This window comes from Epinephelus lanceolatus, chromosome 4 (assembly GCF_041903045.1).
Source record: "Epinephelus lanceolatus isolate andai-2023 chromosome 4, ASM4190304v1, whole genome shotgun sequence".
Classification (NCBI taxonomy): Eukaryota; Metazoa; Chordata; class Actinopteri; order Perciformes; family Serranidae; genus Epinephelus; species Epinephelus lanceolatus.
This window is the reverse complement of record NC_135737.1, coordinates 47,894,243-47,918,930: the sequence shown is the minus strand read 5'-3', so window position 1 is coordinate 47,918,930 and position 24,688 is coordinate 47,894,243. Positions and strand designations below refer to the sequence as shown.

At 40.7% G+C, this 24,688-nt stretch overlaps 1 protein-coding gene across 2 annotated transcripts in view; it reads right to left on the bottom strand.

Annotated features, from left to right (window-relative positions):
- LOC117259332 (fibroblast growth factor 12-like) overlaps window positions 1-24,688 on the bottom strand; it is a 79,641-nt gene that overhangs the window by 35,336 nt on the left and 19,617 nt on the right. The window contains exon 1 of one of the 2 annotated variants that reach the window (XM_033630612.2): window positions 18,397-18,677. The exons of the other annotated variant lie outside the window; for it this stretch is intronic. Within the exon in view, the coding sequence (XP_033486503.1) occupies window positions 18,397-18,502 (106 nt within the window). The 5' untranslated portion in view covers window positions 18,503-18,677. Of the gene's footprint in view, window positions 1-18,396; window positions 18,678-24,688 lie in introns of those variants that run through there. 2 annotated transcript variants of the gene reach the window in all.

Here is a 24,688-nt window from a genome sequence, read left to right as displayed (position 1 = left end):
CTTCCTCCTCCTCTTGGGCTGAGAGCTGCTGAATGTGATGAGAGGCTGAGAGAGAAGAGAGACGAGGGGAGGGAGAGGGCCAGTCAAAGAGAGGAGGGAGAGAGATGGAGAGACGGGCGGTGGAAGAAGCTCCTAAAAATATTCTGCCTGATGTTTCGTGTTGCTCCCACATCAGTCCACTCTACCTTCACTTCATCCTCCTGATACACTCGACACACCGCGGGAGCACAGTTTGCTTCTGTTAGCTGCTACTTTCATTCCTGCTGCAGTTCAGGCTGATAAAACACCAACATTTATTCAGCTCTGTTTACACTTTTTATTTTAAGTGTTTAGAATCCAAATGAAATCCACACGAGGTTTAAGACTCTCTCAGACTGACATGTCCACGTCTCCGTTGGTCAGAATATAAATCTGATTGCAATCCCTCTTTATTTTTTAGACCTTTGCTATTTTCTGCAAGACAAAACTTTGATCACCTTTGTCACGATAGCTTTATTGGTAGTTTAATGAATGTCTCATAGATGTGGGTGTGGTTAAGGCAGGTGGTAGGAGGCAGGGTCAGCACTGACTTCACACTTGGGGGCTGATGGTATTGACTCATTAGTTGCTTTTAGCTGCACCTAGAGTGTCTTTGAGCTGAACGGGCACGCCATGAAGGAGATGCCGGAGGCAAGACATTCTGAAGAGAAAAAGAGACTGAGAAAATGTTTGACACGCCACCACAAAATATCCATGTAAATATACCTTTACTCTGAACAACTGCGAAGAAGAGCGAGCTGGCCAACTGGTCCAATGGAAGGGCACCCTAAGAGTGTCCAGCGGCGTCGCCCGGTTCTAGTGAGCTGATCGCGAGGGGCAAGAGCGGTGGCCTGGCGGTGAATCCACAACACGCAACCCTCAGAAAGGAAAGGTCACACACACCCAGGGGAAGTCCAAGTACACCTCTCACATCTAATGCAACACGCAGGGAGAGGCACTAAGTTAGGGGCTTGTTAGCCTTAGTTGATGAGGTTTCAGGAGCCAGGGTTAGCATAGCAGCGCAACAGTCTTTATGGCCAAACGTGGTGTAGCAGGTTGTGGAGGTCGACGCATCTGGACTCAAAGTTCAGGTCAGTTTATCATCCATCCATCTATCCATTTTCATTGGCTTATTTGGGCAGCAGGCTGAGCAAAACACTACAGAGGTCCCTCTCCCCAGCAACGATTTCCAGCTCCTCCTGGAGGACCCCTTGGCATTCCCAGGTCAGATGAGATATATAACCCCTCCAGTGTGTTCTGGGTCTGCCCCGGGCCTCCTACCAGTGGGACGTGCCCAGAACGCCTCTAACAGGAGGCGCCCAGGAGGATCCTGATCAGATGTTGACCCACCTCAACTGACCAATTTTGACGCGAAGGAGCAGCGGCTCTCTAACCCTATCTCTCAGGCTGAGCCCAGACACCTTTCAGAGGAAACCCATTTTGGCTGTTTGTATCCGCGATCTTATCCTTTCGGTCACTACCCAGAGCTCATGACCATAGGTGAGGGTTGGGACATAAATGGACCAGTAAATTGAAAGATTTTCCTTCTGGCTCAGCTCCCTCTGAACCACAATGGTCCGAACTGGCAAACCTTTGGACTCTTTGGATCATACTTTTGATCAGTCAAATCAGTTCATCCATGAAGTGTAAAATGCTTCCCAACATAAAAAACAGCTGTTCTCTCCGTTGGACATCATGTCTTTGCTCCGTTGGATGTCAGATTTGCAAATTGTCCTGTGAAAGTCCTGTGAGAACCGAACTGATACCATCCAACCATCCACCTGGTGGCAGCAGGCTAAGCAAGGTAGTCCTGACATCCCTCTATTCAGACCAGAGTCCTGCACTGGGTCGGGTACCCGCAAAAACAGCTGATTTGCGGGTGGTTTTTAAAAAACAATTTTTTCCCGGGTTCGGATCTGGGTGGAAAAAATAACATGCGGGTCGGATCGCGGGTTTTAGATAAACACATCAGTCATTAGTTTGGTAAACTACAGATAACTATCTTGGTCATTATTTACTCTCTGAGGATCGCCTCCGCTATTTCGCAACGGTCATTGGTTCAGCTATTTACATGCGTTTCACCACAACAGAATCAACATGGCTGCCACCATCTAACAAGCGCCGCTTCCAAAACAGTAAATAATTATTTAGAAATAAGTGGATAAAACATACAGCTATCACTTTATAATGTTTCTGAAGTGTTTCCCTGATGGATTACTTCTCTCCTCGATGGATTCTAAAAACACGTGATGGCTCGTAACTGCTGAACGTCGCTCTGGACAGAAAGTAAGTCTATTATTACACATGTAAAGTTCCTTTACATAGATTAAAAGTTTAAAAGCATTAAACGTAACAAACGAGTGCTTTTACACTCGTATGGGAGAAGAACACAGAGGGTTGATGATGGAGCTGAAGTCAGGTTTTTATTGTGAGAGCTGCTTCATTCAGGTCGTTGTTTACTCACTGGCACCTTAACTGTGGCGATATGCTGTTCAATATTCAGCCACTATGACCCAACACGATTACTTTAAATCCGGGTTACGGGTCAGGCTGCGGGTCGTGTTTCAACGGGTCGGACTGGGTTGCGGTACTAATTGGCCTGATGCGCGGGTTTGTGGTTCAGGTGTGGGTTTGTACGTCGCCGGGTCGGGTCGGGGCGGATCTTGAAAACTGGACCTGTGCAGGACTCTGCTTCAGACACATTTTCCAGCCCCTCCTGGGAGATTCAATTCAATTGAGGCGCCCGCAGGCCCGATGCGGTATATTATCCCTCCAGTGTGTTCTGGGTCGACCCTGGGGTTTCCCACCAGTGGATAAGCCTGGAAAACCTCCGTTCTCCAGGAGCACCTGACACAAGGTCTTGATCTATGTTTTATTATACAACCAAATATCAGTTTGTCATATTGGCAGAAACCAGCATGTTGGCCAATTACAATTTTAAAGACAGTGTCAGCCAATACCGATGAAGTGTTGTTATTATTGTGCATCCGTAACCAATACAGTACTGAATTAGATAACTACACTGGCGTCTATTGTCTAGCCATACTTTCAATGCTTTAGTGGCATCTCAGCACGCTGAACTTTCACCTTTGTCAAATATACAGCGCACAGCTTACTGTTACCACCACATGGCGAACATTGCGGGTTTAACGAAAGAGCAGAGGCGTTTTGGTGTCAGTGTGAGTTAGCTGGTGCTATGTAACGACTGATGTTAGCTTGAGCTAACCAGGCTAACTACCTGACCGTTAGCCAGGAGGAGACAGAGAGACGTTTTGATACGACTGGGTACTGGGTTACTTCTGTCATTACTTTAAAGGTATCGAGTACCAAAGTCTAGCCCTACGGCATATCATTTACATCACTGCTAATACTCAGCCCACTTAATAAGGACAGGATCACCCAAGGTACCAAAGTCAATGACGAACATTAGCAGCAGCAGATTCAGATCAGCTGCAGATCATTTATATGAAGTCCAAGACTAAGTAAAGAGCCAAAATGAACCATTCCACTCAGCCAGAGATGGTTTGTTTGAGAAAGAAGAATATAATTATTCATTCATTCATTTAAAAAACATTTACAGTACGGCGAAGCTGCTGAACACCACATTAAATGAAGTGCAGGTGAAGCCGTGTCTTCATCAAACCATGTTAAATCCATGTTCAAACAGCAGCTCTCATTTTGCAGATGGGAAACACTCTGCTCAGGCGCCTCCTGTTGGAGTGTGTGACTGCAGGGTTACATAAAACCATCTTTATGCCCGCTGCATCTGTACAGCCTCACGAACATGTAGTCAGGGCTGAATAACCATGAGATCTGCTCTCAGACCAGCTCCCTGAGCCTGCAGGTATCAACGCTACCCGACACTCTCCAACTGCTGCTGCTGTGATTCACTCATCGCTTCACATCACTGTGAGGAGGAGAGCAGCCTCACAAGAGACGGCAAAAACCCTGAGAACACTGATCCCAGTTCTGTGGAGGTTTCATTTGATTATATTCACTGTATCCGATTACATTTAAGATATCTGCAGACACACTTTGACAAATTACAACTGTGATACAACCATTTTCATTATTGTCTTGATTATGGATTCACTGATGGTCATAAAACAGAAAATCTGAGACACTGGAGAAACTGGAACAAAACAATATTTGGTGTTTCTGCTTGAAAAGCGACAATCATTATCAAAATAGTTGCAGGCTAATTTTCTGTCAATCTTTCAGCTCCAGAGGAGACTGAATGAAAATTATGATAAACTTGCAGGGCAGTCAGAGAGAGACCCCTGCCAGGTATAAATGCCCAATCTCACAATGTTAATCATCCATCCATCCATCCATCCATCCATGCCGAGGCATCCCCTGGTAGGGCTGTCCGCTAACAGTCAACCAAACATTAGTCGACTACAAAGGTCATTAATTGGCAAAATTTCGTTGGTCGCTTAATCACAGAAAACAAACAAACGTGGAACTCTATTAGGAGCTGCGCCTTGTCAAAACAAATCGAAATTTATGTGACTGGACCATGTGGGGATTTAATCCCACTGAGATCCGTTAGCTCAGTGGATGTTTGTGTCTGAATGAATCTGATTGGCCGATACAATCTGTTGTTGAACAGTTAGCTCAGTGGATGTTTGTGTCTGAATGAATCTGATTGGCCGATACAATCTGTCGTTGAACAGTTAGCTCAGTGGATGTTTGTGTCTGAATGAATCTGATTGGCCGATACAGTCTGTTGTTGAACAGTTAGCTCAGTGGATGTTGATGTGTTTGTGGACATAAAGCTTCTGTGAGCACAAAACAAACAATCTAAATAAATCCCCCTCTCCTTTCTCTCTCCCCATCCCCATGTTGGATGATGATGATGATGATGTTGACAGATGACTCCATGTTTGTTGTCAGTGACTCATCCTTTCTACAGCTGATAGCTGGATTGTGTAACGAGCTCTTCTCTGGACTCATCTACACTCTGCTTCCTCTTGTCGCCTCTCATGCCACCAGCAGCCAATCACAGCTCAGTGATGAAGCCTTTTAGCCTCTTTTAGCTCCTAGTTTTGGTTTTACAGCACATTTCCTGTCTGATACGAGGTTTTTCCTCCTTTGTTCTCAAAAACATCCCCTTAGGAGTTGGTAGAAACCAAAGACTTAAAAGAATTAATACATTCAAATTTAATACATTTTAAAAAATCTAAAAATAAAGTATTTAATGTAATTCTAAAATTTTAAATATACTAAAAAATAAATAAATGTATAAGTTACTTTAAAATATTGTATAAATTATACAAGCCAATTTTAAATAAATAAAATATCAAAATAAATTAATACATTTAACGAATATTAAATATGAATTAATAGATGTTTAAATTACTTTAAAATATTTCTATTTTTAATTTAATGTCACATAAATAAAAAGATAAATGAATACATTTAAAAAAATTCTAAAAACAAATAAATGTATCAATTACTTGAACAAAAAACAAACGCAAAAACAAATTACTACATTCAAAAATTCTAAAAATAAATAAGTATTTCATTTAATTTAAAAATGACTTTAAAAAATAAAACGAATAAAATGTACAAATATAAATTGATAAATGTTTTTAAAAGTAATTAAAATAAATAAATATTGAAAAGGGGAAATAAAGTTGGAAATGAATGGGGGAATCAGTACAAAAGTAAATTATTAAAAAAGCGAATTTAAACAAAAATATTAATTTATGTCATATTTTATCAATTGATTAATGCCTATATTTATATTATTTGTGGAACATTATTTTTCAGTCATATATTTATTTTTGATTTTGGCAGCTTCCATCTTCCATAGACTTCTAATTCCAAACCATCATTTCTGAACCTGCACAGACACTAGCAGCATCTCTAAGAACCTGTTGTTTCCCTCACAGCTCCCATGACTCACAAATCCTCCTTTACATAAATTAGTTTATATGATACTGATTCTTTAAGGCTGAGGTTAGTATTTAGTTACAACAGCTGCATGTTGTTCAGGAGGTTTGGAGAAAGTAATCTTGAAAACTCAAAGTGTGTGTTCTGGTTTTGAAGTGGAATCAACTGATCCTCCTGTAAAACGAACGAAGCTCCAGCAGTGACGAACTCTCCGACATCACTGATCCGACAGAGCTGATGTGAAACGTTGTGATTAAACTGAAGGTTTCAGCTCTGGAGTCATGTGACGTGTGAACACTTTGATGCTGTAAAAAACTAATCCTCCACATCTAATCACTTTGTTTCTGAGCCCGAGGCCGACGAGGCCGACGAGGCCGACACACTCCACAAAACTCAACATCATCACATCACTAACCGGGCTACGTGTGTCAGTGAACGCAGCACGGTGCTAAATGTAGGCCTACACTCCCTGCAGTTAAAACCAGGTCAGCGTCTTTAATTACTGTCGTGTATTTGCGTCCTCGTACCTGCACACTGGGACTGAGAGCAGAGACGGAGGAGGACGAGGAGAAACATCTTCATCATTCACTCTGATCATCAGCTGCTTCCTGTCCGTTTGTCCAGGTCTGCTGCTTTAAGGGCCTGAGTTTTAACGGAATCTTTTTATTCATTTCAAGAGAATCAGTGCGATCAGAGGATCCGCTCAGAGAGATAAATGTGCATCAAAGTTCAGTATCGGGTTCAAAGCTCGTGACCTCTGACACGCAGATTTGTTGACAAACAGCACGACGACAGAGAGCCGGAGGGTCCAACATGGAGGACGCTGTCGGAGCGAATCAGTTTTATTAAACTGCTGCACAACACCACACAACCACCACACACACACACACACACACACACACACTGACCTGTCGTATCTTCATGTTTTTATGTTGTTATAATTTCATGTAAAAAAAACAAACACATTTATTTATGTTTTGTATATTTCTCTTGTATTTATTGATTTTTTCTTGCATTTTTTTTGTTTTGTTGGCGTATTCTTATTTTGAATGTTTTGTGGAATTTATTTATCCATTTTGTTTTTTTGTGTGCTAATTGTTTTGTATTTTTTTGTATCTTTGTACATGTTGGTATTTTTGTAATGTTTTCTGTCTTTTTTTGTATAATCATATATTTTTTTTAACTTTGTTTTGTAATTTTTTTTATTTTTTGTGGAATGTATTTATTTATTATTTTCTTTTTTTGTTTATTTTATTTTGTCATCTTTTTGTTTGTCTTTGTATTTTTATGTTTTTTATTATTACAATAACAGAGTGGCTGATCTGACCTCTACTGAGAATACTTTTCTACTTGTTTTTTTTTTCTTCAATTTTATTTCCATTTATTTCCTTCATCTCCTGAAATGTTTTCAACTGTTTAAAGTATTTATAGTTTATTATTATAATTATTATTACTATTATCATGAGACAGGAGGTGATACTGAGGCTGCACACAGAGGGACATAACCAAGGACAAGGAGGATCACAGGTGGAGACCTGTCCTGGTCTTAAAGTGCAGGACTGCTGAATAATGTCTGATGACTACACACACACACACACACACACACACACACACACACACGGGGGAGAGTCCAGGACTGAAGGACAGGAAATCCACTGTGGCAGCACCATAATCGATCCCACGGCTCATTAACACCCAGTGTGTGTGTGTGTGTGTGGTTCAGGTATGTTTCCTGATCAATAGACACAAACTGCCTCATCAGAGGGCGGCAGAAAGTCAGCAGGACACTTAAACGACCATGAAAGCACCACAGACTGAGAGCGCAGTATTTGCAGTAAACTCGGAGTAATCAGAGTACTCACAGAGTGCTCAGAGTACTGGTGGCACTGGTGGGTTCGCAGGACCAGTTTTCGGCTCGTTTAAATCAAACTTTCTTTCACAGACGTTCAGTTTAAATCCTCAGGTACTGATCAGGATGGAGCAGCGTTCTGCCTCCAGTTATGTTCATATACACATTTCCTCTGAATGACAGAAATCATTACACACACACACACACGCACACACACACAGTCACAAGAGCAGCACATGTGGATTAATCCTTCTGTTTCTTTGATGAAAGCTTCAGTGAGCTGCTGTTTGAGGTGTGTTTAAAGATTTATGTGACTGTTGGTTTGACTCTGCACGTGAGATTTACTGGCAATAAAACAAATAAATAAATACATAAATAAATAAATACATAAAGCAAAGTATGGAGGACATAAGCTGCAAACTTAAAAAAGAAATGAATGTTAAAAAAACTTTAAAATACATTTTAAGTTAAGTAAATTGAATATAAATGAACAAACATGCAAAATAATGTACACATTTTAAAACATTAGAAAAAGAAATAAATGTATGAATTATTTTAAAATAGTTTTAATTTCATTCAATTTAAAATAAATAAAATATGGAACTAAAATAGAACATTTGAAAAACACTAAAATTATATAAGTAAATATATAAATGACTTAAATGTTTTGGATTTTAATTTAAAATGAATAAAAATGTTCACAAATAAATCAATACATTTAAAAAAATTGAATATAGATACATAATTGTTTGAATTACTTGAAAATATTGAATATTTTAATGAGATTAAATGTAAAATAAAATAAAATTGCAAAAATGAAGGAATATATTTTAAAAATATTAAGGATAAATGAATACATTTATAAATTACTTTAAAAATTTTTAAACTTTAATTAATGAATAAAAATAACAACTATATTAATACATTTAAATATATAAATAAATATTTAAAGTATTTTAGATATTTCACATTTTAATTTAATCACATGTAAAATAGATAAAAAACATAAAAATAAAAATAAGTTAATACATTCAAATACTACTGAAAATAAATAAATATGTGTAGGTTACTTTAAAATATAATTATCTTGATTTTTTTTTGAAGAAATTAATACATTTAAAAAATACAAAAACTAAACAAATAAATGTGTAAATTAATATATTTGAAAATTCTAAAAATAAATAAGCATTTAATTTAAAATGACTTTATAAAATATAATGAATAAAATATGCAAATGTAAATTGATTACAGTTGAAAAATAAAAATGAATTAATAAATCAGTAATGACACGGGACAGTGAAATAGAAAATAAATAGGGGAATTAATGCAAAGATGAATTAATAAAGATGCAAATTTGAATAGGTCATATTTTATCAGTTTAATAATGCCTTTATTTCTTTATTATTTTTGTACATTTATTGGCAAATTAAATTATTTTTTGACTCATTTATTTAGTTTTGATTTTGGCACCTTCCACCCTCCGTACACTGTAATTTAAATACAGCTCATTTAAAGATGATTTCTCAACCTGCACAAACACTTTACAGCATGTTGTTGCAAAACAGATGATGTGTTCGATCTATTCATTCAGCTTATAAACACACACACACACACACACACACACACACACTGCAGCTAAACCCTAAAATAAAAGAATAAAACTGGAGAGCAGAGAGAAGGCTCGGTGTGGGCGGCGGCAGAGAGGACAGCAGCTGGATGTTCAAACCAAACAAAGACGCCTGCTGCACGTTAAACTCTCCATTGTTCCTGTGTCTATTGTTACGAGACAAACACACACCCGAAATAGATTCTTACACCAGAACCCTTCAGTGTGTGCTCCTGAACAGAGTCCAGCTCCTGCTGATGACTCATCTCACTCATATCAGAGAATAATCCCCCATCACAGGATCCTGCAGGACGGCTTCCTTCTTAAAGGGACAGGGTCTGTCGTTAACACGGAGATCACTATGGAGCCAGACAGAGGGCATTGTGGGTAGGCATAATGTTTGACAGGGATATGGAGATTCATATGTGACAGTTGACTTCACTCAGTCAGTCTCCCTGCTGTCACTGTGCTCCTGAGTGTGTTCAATAAAGGTTGAATCAAAGCTGGACCAATCAGCTGCAGCCTCTCATCACACAGCTCTGAACCATCAGAGACTGAAGACTGGAGACACAGCTCCCTCTGCTGGACACCAGGAGTACTGCACCTGACTGTTACTGCAGGTACTGTTACTGCTGATACTACTGCAGGTACTGTTACTGCTGATACTGCTGCAGGTACTGTTACTGCTGATACTGCTGCAGGTACTGTTACTGCTGATACTGCTGCAGGTACTGTTACTGCTGATACTGCTGTAGGTACTGTTACTGCTGATACTGCTGCAGGTACTGTTACTGCTGATACTGCTGCAGGTACTGTTACTGCTGATACTGCTGCAGGTACTGTTACTGCTGATACTGCTGTAGGTACTGTTACTGCTGATACTGCTGCAGGTACTGTTACTGCTGATACTGCTGCAGGTACTGCTGCAGGTACTGTTACTGCTGATACTGCTGCAGGTACTGTTACTGCTGATACTGCTGCAGGTACTGTTACTGCTGATACTGCTGCAGGTACTGTTACTGCTGATACTGCTGCAGGTACTGTTACTGCTGATACTGCTGTAGGTACTGTTACTGCTGATACTGCTGCAGGTACTGTTACTGCTGATACTGCTGTAGGTACTGTTACTGCTGATACTGCTGCAGGTACTGTTACTGCTGATACTGCTGCAGGTCTCTTAATTTGGTGGAGGGGTTTGCGTGTCCCCATGATCCTGGGTACTGGTTAACAGCCCCAGACAACACAGGGGAGCAGACCAAGGGTGATTAAAGAAGACTTTGATGAAAAGGACTTTTCGGACCTTGAGCACCTTGCCCAGTATGGAGACACCCAGCCCCTCTCTGGAGCCAGACCTGGGGGGGAGCTTACAGCGAATGTCTGGTGGCCAGGCCTCAGGCCATTGGGCGCATTTGCGCTCAGCCCAAACAAAACAACATGGAGCCGTCGCCCTGTGGGCCCACCACCTGCAGGAACAGGTCTGGTGCATTGTGTGCCGGGCGGCAGGCAGGGGCAGGGCCCCAGGCGTGCTGAGCCCTGGTGTCGCGTACTTGATCTTGGGACATCGAATGTCACCTCTCTGCCGGAGCCGGAGCTGGTGCGGGAGATGGAGCGGAACTGACTAGATATAGTTAGGTTCACCTCCACGCGCAGCACTGGTTCTCGAACCAAACTTCTGGAGAGGTGCTCGACCCTCGCCTTTGCCGACTGGGGACTCCATAGTTCAAGACTTCAACGCTCTCGTGGGGATTGACGGAGAAACCTGGAGGGGGGTGACTAGGAGGAACGGCCTGACCTAAACCTGAGTGGTGTTTTGTTATTGGACTTCTGTGGGAGTCATGGACTGGCCATAACACACACCATGTTTGAGCACAGGGAGGTTCATAAGTGTAACCAACCTGAGTTCGACTGAACCGAACAAAGCAGAGCAGGTGTGAACGCACCCCAAGTTTGACGTACTTGCTGTTCTGTAGCGTGTCGATCTTCTTCACTTCATAACAATCAGCTCTTTGATTTTCTTGTTACAAATCAATGTGACTCAAAGTCCGAATGATTTGGATACACACAACCTGCACTGTAGAGTGTGTACGTGTGTGTGTGTGTGTGTGTGTGTCTTAAATGTTTGATGTTGAATCTTTAATTCAGGAGATTCTGCTGCTGCAAAATTGATGATTCTGGAAAACGACAACCAGCTTCTTAAAAGACTTTAAACATCCATGATGTTCAGATTATCAAAGGTTAATCTGACTCCACTGTTCAGTAAATATTCTTTAACTACATTTCAGTGATTAAACTTGTGTGCTTTTACTGAAGGGATATTTTCAATGCAGGACTTGTACTCGTACCAGTGTGGTACATTTACTGCAGTAAAGGATCTGAGTACTTCCTCCACAGCTGTTGGTTACTGTGACAGAGATGATATGCAGTGAAATGACAGGAAGCACTGAGAATAAATAAAACTGCTTATATATAATAATCTGACATAAAGTGACATTTAATAAAACAATGTCTGCTACAGTTGAAACAAACTAGAAGCTTGACATCCACCAGCTGTCAGTGTCCACCAGAGGGAGACACAGAGACACAACAACAGCAGGACGACTCCGTCCACACTGAGCTGACTGCAGCAGTCCTCCTCCACAGCACTGAACTGTCTCCATCAGGGAGTCAATTAAATGATTCTGATGATTAACAGCCTTTAACCAATTAACAAAGAGAGAATGAAAAGGAAGAGGGCGTAAGGACAAGTGACAGAGAGGACTGATGAAGTTTAACTTTTATCTGATGATAATATGAATCACAGTGAGGTGGTGTCGGGGCGACACGCAGCCTGACAGCAGGACTTTACCACAAGCTGAAAGCATCAGAGTCATGGCAGCAGAGACATGAGTCCACATATGATGGTGGAGCCTGTTTACATACTTATAGTCTTGTGTAGCCAGCAGCAACGTGTCAGCGCTACAGAAAGCTCTGGAAGCACCGATTATCTCTCTGCTACAGGGGGGGAAAAATCCAAGACAACTTCGGTCATGTACATTAGGTTTAGGATCTTAAGTTACGTAGGTTAGGTCTAGGAGGTAAATTACATAGGAAGTAAAGTTACGCAGGTTAGATAGAGGAAGGTAACGTTACCTGGTTCAGGTTAAAGAGAGTTAGGTGACATAGGTTAGGTTTATGAATAACAAGTTACGTAGCTTAGGTTAAGGAAGTAAAGTTATGTAGGTTAGGTTTAGGAAAATAAAGTTACATAGGTTAGGTTTCGTACAGTAAAGTTACGAAGGTTAGGTTTCGTACAGTAAAGTTACGAAGGCTAGGTTTGGGAATGTAAAGCGTCACAGGTTGGGTTATACAAAGTACAGATACATAGGCTAGGTTTAGGAATCAAAGTTACATAGATCAGGTTTATGAAATATAAGTTATCTAGGGGTATTTTAGGATAGTAAAGTTACGTAGTTTTGGTTTCGGAAAATAATTACGGAGGTTGGGTTTATGAATAAAAAGTTACGTAGGTTAGGCTTGGGAAGTAAAGGTCAAAAGCTAGGTTTAGGAAGCAAAGTTACATATGTTAGGTTAAGAAAGTAAAGTTACATAGGTAAGGTTTATGAATGTAATGTTACGTAGGTTAGGTTAAGGAAGTTACGTAGGTTAGGTTAAAGAAGTAAGGTTACGTAGGTTTAGTTTTAGAAAGTAAAATTACATGGGTTAGGTTTAGGAAGCAAAGTTACATAGATTAGTGTAAGAAAGCAAAATTACATAATCAGGTTTATGAAGTTAAGTTTGAAGGCTACATTTATGAATGTGAAGTTATGTAGGTTAGGTCAAGACAGAAAAGTTACGTAGGTTAGGTTAAGGAAAGAAAAGTTACGTAAGAAGCAAAGTTGCATAGGTTAGGTTAGGAAAGTAAAGTTACATAGGAAGTAAGGTTACACAGGTTAGGTTTATGAATGTAGATAAGTAGGCTAGGTTTAGGAGAAGAAACATAAAGTTACGTAATTAACGTAACCTGAGGACCTACATTAAAATAACTCAGTTTCCTTGGTTTGACACAGACTGTATATAAAGACGGACAATATGTCTCCACTTCCCCCACTGTACAGAAGTGAAGCTAAAATATCGTGGATACGGGCGCTGACATCTTGCTCTGGTGACATCGTTCAGACCCACAGTCTGCACAGCAGCAATCTCCACGGTATTGAGTTTCCTGCCCATCCACCTGTGTGACCAATCGCGAGCTGTAATGTAAACGAATTTTGTAACGTTACCTTTGTTAAATGTTGCTCCTGACTTAATATGTGTAGAAGAAAAGTCTGCTAGCCACTAGGCTAATTTATACAATGTAAAATGTCATAGGCTTGTGCTAATAACGTTAGCAAGTTGTATTTGTGTATTTGTGTTTATTGTGTGTTTAATGTGTGTTTAACGTGTGTTTAATGTATGTTTAATGTGTGTTTAATGTGTGTTTAATGTGTGTTTAATGTATGTTTAATGTGTGTTTAATGTATGTTTAATGTGTGTTTATTGTGTGTTTAATGTGTGTTTAATGTATGTTTAATGTGTGTTTATTGTGTTTAATGTGTGTTTAATGTATGTTTAATGTGTGTTTATTGTGTTTAATGTGTGTTTAACGTGTGTTTAGTGTGTGTTTATTGTGTGTTTAATGTGTTTAACCTGTGTTTAATGTGTGTTTAACGTGTGTTTAATGTGTGTTTAATGTGTGTTTATTGTGTTTAACGTGTGTTTAATGTGCGTTTAATGTGTGTTTATTGTGTGTTTAATGTGTGTTTATTGTGTGTTTAATGTGTGTTTGTGTGTTTAATGTCTGTTTAATGTGTGTTTATTGTGTGTTTAATGTGTTTAATGTGTGTTTATTGTGTGTTTAATGTGTTTATTGTGTGTTTATTGTGTTTAATGTGTTTATTGTGTTTAATGTGTGTTCATTGTGTGTTTAATGTGTTTAATGTGTGTTTATTGTGTGTTTAATGTGTGTTTATTGTGTGTTTAATGTGAGTTTATTGTGTTTAATGTGTGTTTATTGTGTTTAATGTGTGTTTAATGTGTGTTTGTGTTTAATGTGTGTTTATTGTGTGTTTAATGTGTGTTTAACATGTGTTTAATGTGTGTTTAATGTGTTTATTGTGTGTTTATTGTGTGTTTAACGTGTGTTTAATGTGTGTTTAATGTGTGTTTTGAATCAACTAAACTTTACAGCACTTCACAGAAACCCCGCCGCCGACTAGTGTTTTGGAGGTGTAACTGCAGAGTGACACAGACACACCACCACACAAGTATAAATGCTCACAACGGTGTAGGCTACGGCGTAGGGTCTACGTAGAGCTGACGCACTAGTATAGATACTGGTTAATATGGAGGAGGCTGGCTTCATGATCTAAACTGCAGCCAGCCACAAGAGGGCGATCCAGATGTTTCAGCTTAACTTTTGGGGAGCTGTCATGTCGTCCATCTTGATACAGTCTATGGTTCCACATGCTACATGAGAGAACAGCCTGCTGGTTGTGAGCTCGTTGATGTCAAAGTGTTTAATAATCCTTATATTTTTGTTAATGATGTTGGTCATTATTCGGATAGTGTCAGCGATGTGGATGGTTTTATACGACTGTTGTGTCCTGTGAGTACATATGCAGGTCTGTTTGTCATATGAAGAGAAGCTTGGTGGTTTAAACGGTTAAATGGTTTAAAGAGTCTGTAAGACATGATTTTTGTACCTTTGACTCTTCACTTACTCTCCTACATAACTATCTGAACACAGGATATCATTTATGGATGACACATTTTTCCCCTGACTTGAGGTAACCTGAAGTCCTGCTGCAGATACACAAGGTGCTGAGAGACCTGAGGAAACACACAGCTGGTCAGACAGAAATACACGATACTGTAAATATAACTGAGACATCACTGTCAAGGTCACAGAGACACTCTCACAGGGGCGCTGGAGGTAATTTTAGTTGTGTGTTCTGTTTCTGTCACAAGTTACGGAGCTAAATATGTTGCTCTCGCTGAGTTTTTCTGTTTTTGTCGACACCAGAGCTCTCTGGAAAACTCTGGACCTTTAAACTAGAACACTCTGCATCAGAAGCACAACTCTTTGTGGTCTGAAACAAACAGAAACTATATTGAGTATAATTATTGTTGTGTTGCTTTGATGCAAGCTAGATAACATCATGTACGTCCACTGTAGCACTGTGTAATAAAACAGCAGGAGAGAAACAATGTTTAAAGTCTGTGGTCAGAGTTCTGTTGTCCAACTTTTGTGGTGGTCATTAAAGTAAACCAAGCTTCCTGTGCTTTGATTTCTACTTTCCACCTGTAATTAGCTGTAATGATTTATCAGCTAACAGCTACATTATCCAACAAGAACAACAGTGTCCTGTGTTTATATCTTATAGACCACCGCCTGAGTGTGAGTCTGTATATGTGTGTTTCTGTGTGTGTGTGTGTGTGTGTGTGTGTGTATATAAAAAGGTATCTGTGAAGTGAGAGGTGTTGGCTGAGAGCTGGTGAAGGTGTGAGACACTAAGATCTGATCAGAGATGTTAACGCTGATATTTATACACTAAGATTAATATCTGACATAACAGGAGAGGAGTGTCTACTACTTTATATAGACAACACTAAACAGTGTGTATATACCTTTATACTCCGGGAGTATACACCTACATCATTTATTAGTCTAGAATATATACTAGAATATATATTTAGAATATATACATCTGTCTGTCCCTTGTCTCTATAAACATGTATTTGCCACATTATAGGGCTGGGCGGTATTTGCGGTGGCTACCTTCATACCGCAGTATTCCGGCTACAGCAGCACAACAGGCCCCCTGCGGGACCTCGCACCTCCCTCGCTATGTGATGGGGGTGGCCTGGGAGCCGCCGGCCCTCCCTCTTCCCTCTAACGTTTATACATACTATATAAGCTTTTATACACAATAATAGATGGATTGGCAACCGTGTTACTTCTGACAATAAATAGTTTCCATCCTAGACTTGTATGGCTTTTTAAATTGTTTTATTTAAGGTGTAAAAAAAAAGAGAAGACGATATAGTCTGTGTATAGTTTTATATACTCTGCTATAAAATGCATTTTGCAGGACATTACTGTTAATGTATAACTTTATATACTAGTAAATATGTGGTGCTATTATATATCTTCATATAACTTTGTGGGTAAAAATACAGAGTGTATCTTACTATATAATGAGGAAAACTGTGTGTGTGTGTGTGTGTGTGTGTGTTCCACGTTTTTCTCCTCACTGACTTGGTCAATCCATGTGAAATTTGGCACAGTGGTAGAGGGTCATGGGAGGATGCCAATGAAGCAATATTACATCAATTGGCCAAAGGGGGGCGCTATAGCAACCCATTGAAATGTCAAACTTTGAATGGGCATATCTCATGCCCCGTATGTCGTAGAGACATGAAACTTTGCACAGAGATGCCTCTCCTCATGAGGAACACATTTGCCTCAAGAACCCATAACTTCCGCTTATATAGATTTTCCACCATTTTGAATTTTTTGAAAAACACTTCAAATGGATCTCTTCCTAGGAAGTTTGAGCGATCTGCATGAAACTGGGTGAACATAATCTAGGGACCAATATCTAAAGTTCCCTCTTGGCAAAAGTTGGAAAACTTACTAAAACTGAGCTTCTATAAGGCAATGAATATTGCGGAGGGCGTGGCTCATCACATAAAGGTGTATAACATCTCAAGGGTTTCACCCATCACCACGCAACTTTGTAGGCATATGACCACACATAATCTGAGGGGACCCCTCCATTATTGACCCCATCAAACAAAATGGGGGCGCTAGAGAGCTCATTTCTTATCTAGGCCTAACCGCCATATGGATTTTTACTAAACTTGGTAGATATGTAGAACAGGACGCCTCAAGGTGACTGGAGAAATTTAACTCTAATTGGCAACTGGGTGGCGCTATAACAACAGAAAAATGCTTCAAAATGGCTAAAATGCGACCGATCGCTGTGGCTCCCCCTGTGGACCAATGTTGGTGTTGTTTTCTAATGTTTGGTATGACTAAGTCATGGTATGGTATGCTGTACATAATCACGGAAACTGTCAGTGTGTCATTCTGTCAGTCAGTCATTCTGTCTGTCCCACGTTTTTCTACTCACTGACGTGGTCAATCTATGTGAAACTGCACATAGGCATTGAGGACTGGCATAGGTAGAAGGTGACAAAGCTACCAATGGCTATGGACTAGTATATATAAAACTTTAAATCATACTGAGTGTGTAGTCTGTACAGCTCATTATAACACTACAGTCTGTATATAACTCTATAAGCTGCAGGGATTCATACATCACTTTTGTCTATATGTTCAATCAATTTTCTACTTTAAAGAGTTTATATAAAGTCACCCATCACTACACACTGAGTTTAAACTGCAGACAAATGATTCAAGTGTATTTGTATGTTTTTGAATATTATTTGCATGTTGGTCTCACTGCAGACTCTCTCACTACTGACACAGCAGAGACTGAACCAAACCCTGTAATCACTATTTATACATGTACATATATTTACAGTATATCTGCTTTCATCCAACATGCCAGCAAATAATAGAATTAAATAAATCAAACAAATAATAAAACCCACCACATAAACTACATGAAGTGACGACATGTTACATATCTGTATTTATGTCTGACAGGGATCACGTGTCCTCAGAGCTGTGTACGAGCACACTGACGGCTCCTGTCGACATATCTGACCAACAGAAATAACTTTAAATCTCATGTTTCTTTATGAACTCATCACTTTATATCTTACAGCTCATGAACAGACCAGTTGTGTTGTTAAGACAGCGAACAGCCAAACCCGTCTAGCTCTAAAGTTCAGCCCCAGCAGGACGCCATGCACCTGCTGACTCTGTTTCCATCACTGACTTTTAACCAACAACAACAACAACACTCTCCTGCAGGCACATTCCCACTCCTCTTCTTCTACTACAGTAATTACAGGTCAGTGTTGGGCGTCCGCTCACCCGCGTGGCTGCTCTCTTTGCGAGCGCTGGCCTCCTCCTCATCTGCCTCCTCTGCCTTACTCTCACCAGACAGCAGGCGACGGAGCAGGCTGCAGTAACGGGTCATCGTATGCAGAGAGCCGACTCAGCTCACACACGGACTCAAAGCGCCGGCTGAGGAGGTTTCAGGAGTCCAGAGGCAGTCAGTTAATCAGTCAGTCAGTCAGGACACAGATCGATGACTCAGTCACTGCAGCTGACACCTTTAAACACACTCACAGGACTCATTACAGTCTGTCTGTCTGTCTGTCTGTTCCTGTTGCACATATCTCCAACTGCTCACGCCCCCATGTGACGACACACCCCTCAGCTGTTGTCACACTGAGAGACACTGACAGTCACAGCACTGTGAACCAGAGGGACGCCTGATAGTGAGGAAGAACATCTTCTCTGTCGTCCCAAAAAGTATGAACCTGGAGGTTTTGTTGGACTTTGAGTGTCAGAATGAAGTTTCTCTGATTCTAATGAAACAAAACCCTGAGCTCTTCTGCTGCGTTCACATGGACTCAGGTAGACGGTCCAACAGAACGGCAGGTCGCTAACACAAGACAGAAATGATGATAAGTTGCAACAGTGATGTTGTATTGTTTACAAAGACTGGAATATAGTACATTAAATAAAATCATTTCATGTCTGGTATTATGCCTCCGCGCCGGTGATAGCCGTGGCCGCAGGCATTATGTTTACAGGTTGTCCGTCCGTACGTCTGTCTCATTCTCATGAACATAATACCTGAAAAACCTTGAGGGAATTTCTTCGAATTGGCAAAAACATCCACTTTGACTTAAAAATAAACTGCTTGGTTTTTAGTGGTCAAAGGTCAAGGTCATTGTCACTTTGCACCCATCCTTTTCTCGTGAATATGATATTTCAAAAAGGCCTGCTCTGAGCTGTTCCTTTACAAGCTCCTCCTATTCGTCCATCCCCGGCACAAACTACCGTAAAACCTCTATTAGTAGCCCAGGCTATTACTTGCTTAAATCAATGAACTCAACAAGTCTCTATTTGAGACAGGCCTTTAATTCCTTTCACACAAATACAGTCAAACTGTTTATTTAAACCAGTATGAATATTACTTGTATAAAATTAGGCTTCAGATACTTTACCAATGACGAATCATTCAATTGATCTAGCTCCAACAGATAGTTACGGCACTCGAAGATTACGGCACCTGACGTACCGACACGACACCACTTTATCCTGTTAAAACAATCCTCACAACTTGGATTAAATTTTATGAAAAATCCTTTTGATTCTTTTGACCTGAGGACCCTGACAGACTAAAGGAGAATAAATAACTTACAGGGTTATCGAGGAACGTACACATAATTTCAGGTGGCCAACAACCTGGTTTAATACATCCCAAAAACTTCTATAAAAAAATGAACTAGTTGGCGACCAGACCAGGCCTCTAATAGAGAGATTTGTCAAAGTGTGAAGCCACACTGGGCCAGTAAAAGAAACTGGGTGTTTTATTGACCTATGGCTAAGCCCCGCCCTCAAACGCGATGAGCCAATCACAGTGCGTATAGCCATTCCCATACACTGGGACATTCTCTGCCTGGACGTCCATTGAAATGCATTACAGAAAGTCAGTTTGTTCGGTTTTATGAGCTTTTTCTGAGATTTGAAGTTTAAAAATGGTCAAACGGTGTGCATGGGGTACATGCAACTCTGACACAAGGTATCCTGAGAGGCTGGGCGACCAGGTGTATTTTTACACTTTAAACCACATCTCAAGCGAGAAAAGTGTCTCCTTTGGATAAAGTTGTGTGGTAACGTTAGACCACAACATCAACTCAACGTGAATAAGATTAACAATGATGTCTACATCTGTTCTAAGGTAAGTCAACATTGTGTTTGAGGCAACATATTGTCACTTTGCTGGAAAGAAATATAAAGTTATCTTTAACATCTCTAGCTAACGTTAGCTAAAGTTAGCCTAACGTTAGCTCCTAGCTGCGTTGTTCATCATGTCACCTTGTTTGCTGGGAGTTCATTAGCCTATTTTGTTCTAGTTTTGTACTTTGGTGATCGTACATCATTGTTAGCTGTTGTCCAAAGGGCTCTAGTTAAGCTAACGTTAACTTCTGGAGCTTAGCTTCATTAACTTATCTGTAATGGCAGAGATAACAAAGGTTGGCAAACGTTATGCTGAATGAGTCAGTGTAAATACTGTAGCACCAAACTAACGGAGAGACACTCTTGGTAAAGATGGTAAAAAGGCCGTTATCCTTTTCTCATATTCTGAGCCAAAAACCTTAACTTCAGTGGCACTTTAACTTGTTGTCTTTGATGGTGACGGCAACCAGATGCGGTTCACAAGCGTACACTGTGACCTGTAAATTTTGGCTTGTAATTTAAGCTTTTCATCGACCTTCTCAACAATAAAATGATGAATATATCCCTCCAATGCGTAGTTTAGGCCCTTTTGGTTACTTCTCAATGACATCTGATCGTTATGTCTCCAAAAATCATCAGTTGCCTCCTGTGAAATGCCGTGTACTGTGACACCTGCCATAGCGCCGCTCACTGAATGTTGATAGTTTGTCCGAGTGAGTGGAGGGGGCGTGGCTTAGCCATAGGTCAATTGGGACAAGGCTTTTAATTGAAGTTTTACAGTAAATGAATGAGTGTATACTCCTGTAGAATATGGAAAACAAAGGTAACTGGTCCTTTATTAACCCTTACCCTTTGTTGATGATTTCTCTGGATCATAATTCACCTGCAGATATTTCCAAAGACTAATCAGATGGTTCAGCTCACTGCATCAAATTCATTGCTAACATTCGGTCTTGTCTTTTTTAAACCCAGCTGGGGCAAGCTGCACAGGAATGTGAGATTTTTTTCCACTGGAATCTGAACTGATTTTTTCCTAAAACTCCTCAAAATATTTAATTAAACTGGTTTCAGCAGCACCGATGGCAATAAATAAACAATTAACTGATTAGATTTTGGTTGTCAAGGGTCAAGGGCACTGTGACCTTGCGCCCGTCTCATTCGTATGCGATATCTTAAAAAGGGCCTTAAAGGAGTTTCCTCAAATTTGGCAGAAACGTCCACTCTGACTTAAAAATGATACTGATTAGATTTTAGTGGTCAAAAGTCACTGTGACCTTGAAAATCATGCTTTTGGCCATAACTCAAAAGTCATGCGCTAATTATGATAAAATTTTGTAGAAATGTGGAACAGGATAAAATGATTAAGTGATGATGTGAGTACGGCTGCAGACACAGCTCTGCCTCAACTCGTCAATAAGAAAAGTGTTTCTCCCAAGGCAGCATATTTTGTTTAATCTTTCGTGGCATTTCGCTAGTATCAGTATCAACTAGTAAATTTCTGGTATTGTGACAGGTCTAGTCTGGAGTCGTGCTCTGAGATCTGAGGGTGCATGTGACCCCTCAGTAAGAGGAGAGGAGTTATTCTGAGAGTGTCAACAGGACTATATATATATCACTACACACACTAATCCCTGCAGCTTGACTTGTAAGGTATTTGTAAGGTGCCCTTTAAGGGCAAGTAGTTACTAGAGGGCACTTATTCTAAATATTGATGACAGACAGGTTTACAGTGTGGAGGTTTTCTCTCTGCTGTCTTTATCACATATTTTTAAAAAGTGACTGAAATATATTTTGTGACATCACAACACATTTTTCTGCAGGTCTTGGCACTGCTGCCACATCTGGTGACTGACATGGTGTCACAGTTTGGAAAGGTTGAGGTTACAGATGGGTCAGTTAGTTTTGGAAATAAAGATGTTATTTAGGTCCAAGTCTTTCTCGCATTTAGTGACACAAACATTTGTGTTCATGTGACTAAGTTAAAATCAGATTTCTTTGGTGGTTGATAAATGCAGAGCGGTGAGTCGAGGATCATTAACCCCCACAAGAGGCCGTATATATGCTGCATTTTTTGTGCCCTCAAATTAACTGTTTTCAAAGTAAATGCACAGCAGGCGTGCTCAAACACCAGAGTGACACACGTTCCCGAGTGCCTATTTTTCAGGGTGTGATGGCCGTGCCCTGAGACAAACAGAGTTCAACTTTTGGAACGCTGCAGCGTGCACCACATATCATGTGATGAGGAACAACATATCTTTCCCTTCTTCCATCAATATCAGTCGGTGGTAAATATGGAGGAGAAGTTTTAGTGCAGGACTCAGAGCTTTACATCTGTCCCACGGACAACATTTTTGGCCCAAGACACACTTAGGGAACAGCACCTGGAAGATCAGCTCTGCACTCAGGATTTTTGGTAAGTAGGCTGTAATACAGTGCTGGTTATGGTCGCTTAACAACCTCAGACGCAACCTGCCGACGCACCGTTGAAAGCTGGCACAGAGTTGGCACCAGAGTAGCACCCAGCACCCAACCTTACTTTTTCCAAGCGGTCAAAGACACGGCATGTGTACATGTGGCCCCTCAATCCAACATCCCTACAAACGTCACGTCTTCACCAGCCTGTTATATTTCATGTCTCTCCTGTAGCTGCAGTGACAGTTAAGTCTCAGTCCTGAGAGCTGTGCAACTATAATGCAATGTACATCTTTAGTATCTCATTCATCTTTTATTTTATATCCGCTCCTGATGCTGCTAAATGTGACGGCTCGTCTGGCGTTCACTTCCTGCAGAAGCATCTCCACTCAGAACTACTGAAGCTTTTTTAATGTTTGGAGTTTGGTGCTCCGCCCTCTCCAGACCTTCAGTTCGGCATTCTTGACTCAATTCTCTAAACTTTTCTTCTTCACCCACAGTTTCTATGTGTGCACACGGCCCTGCAGTCTCATGCCCTTTTATGGGGACTGGTGTGGCGTTTATGCTAATTAGGATCAACTGGTACATGCTATCAAGTAACGAGGACAATGGGTTCATCATGATGAGAACAATGATGGAGTTTAAGAACACATGACACAGACTTTTCTATGCGAGACCTGTGTGAAGAACAAACTTAAGATAAATCGTAAGAAGATATCTGTGAATGAGGCCCACTGTCTGGAGCTGTTTATTGATAAATCAGATGTTCTATTTTTAAGCAATAGCACAGCGACACATCTTCACTGTTAGCCTGTTATGTTGCTGCTGTCTCTTTAAATATGATTCTCTTTCTGACTTTAGTATGTTCATGCTGCAGTTCTGTGCACCCTCCACCTCCCCATCACAGATTCATCAGCCTCATCATCCTCATCAGTTTCACCAGTGTCTGGACTCTTTTGGGGGGGGGGGTCATCTTGCTGCTGCTCAGGGCAGACGATTACAAAATATCCCTGATGAGTCTCAGTGTCAAAGTCTGTCTGTCAAATCATCTCGTATCACCTGTTGACCTGGACTGCACTAAAGTCCAATCAGATCACACAGTCAGATAAATATCTGCTGCCTTTCACAGTTTGTTTTCATCAATATCCATGAACACGACTCTGAGGTCGGCCTCCTGTTGAGTTGAAGCGTCTCATTTTAGAAAACTGCCAAAAATAAAATGAAGCCTTAATAAAGGAAAGTTTGAAACAGTTGAGAGCAGCAGCAGCAGCAGCAGAATAAGACTGAGACAGAGAATACTGCAGAGTCACATCACAGAGCTTTAAAACACTGTGTTGATGCTGAACCAGAGCAGGACTGCAGTGATGGCTCTGATGGTCCTAAAGTGATGATGAATATTTCAGAGATGTGATTTTAAATCGATTCCTGACTCACTGCACTAATGTTCATCTCAGCTCCTCTTCATCCTGATGTCCTCCTCTCTGTTTAATGCTCTGTTCGATACAGTCTACACATCCCCTGAGCTGATTCATGTGCATCTGCAGATGATCCTGTGTGTGTGTGTGTGAGCTGAGGATGGAGCAAACAGGTGAGCAGCACCTGCACACACACACACACACACACACACACACACACACACACACACACACACACACACAGACTAAGTGTTGTGGTGTTTGTGCTCAAGCTGCAGACTGAAGCTGCTGCAGTGAGTTCTCAGAGCGTCCAGCAGGGGGCAGACAGCAGCAGCTCAGGAGGCGTCAGGGTGTGACTGAGCAGCACTGAAGGACAGGAGGTGCATCCCAATTCACTCTGAACTGCAGCCATGTTTGCTTTAACTTGTGTCTTCTGCTCACGTCTCACTGGAGACCGAAGGAAACCAGGACACACACGAGATGAGACGTCTTTTCTGTCTCTGGATCAGCTGATGGGTTAAATTTAACTGTTGTGTTGCATCGTCTGATTGTTTATCACAGTAAACACTGTCCAGTGATATAAA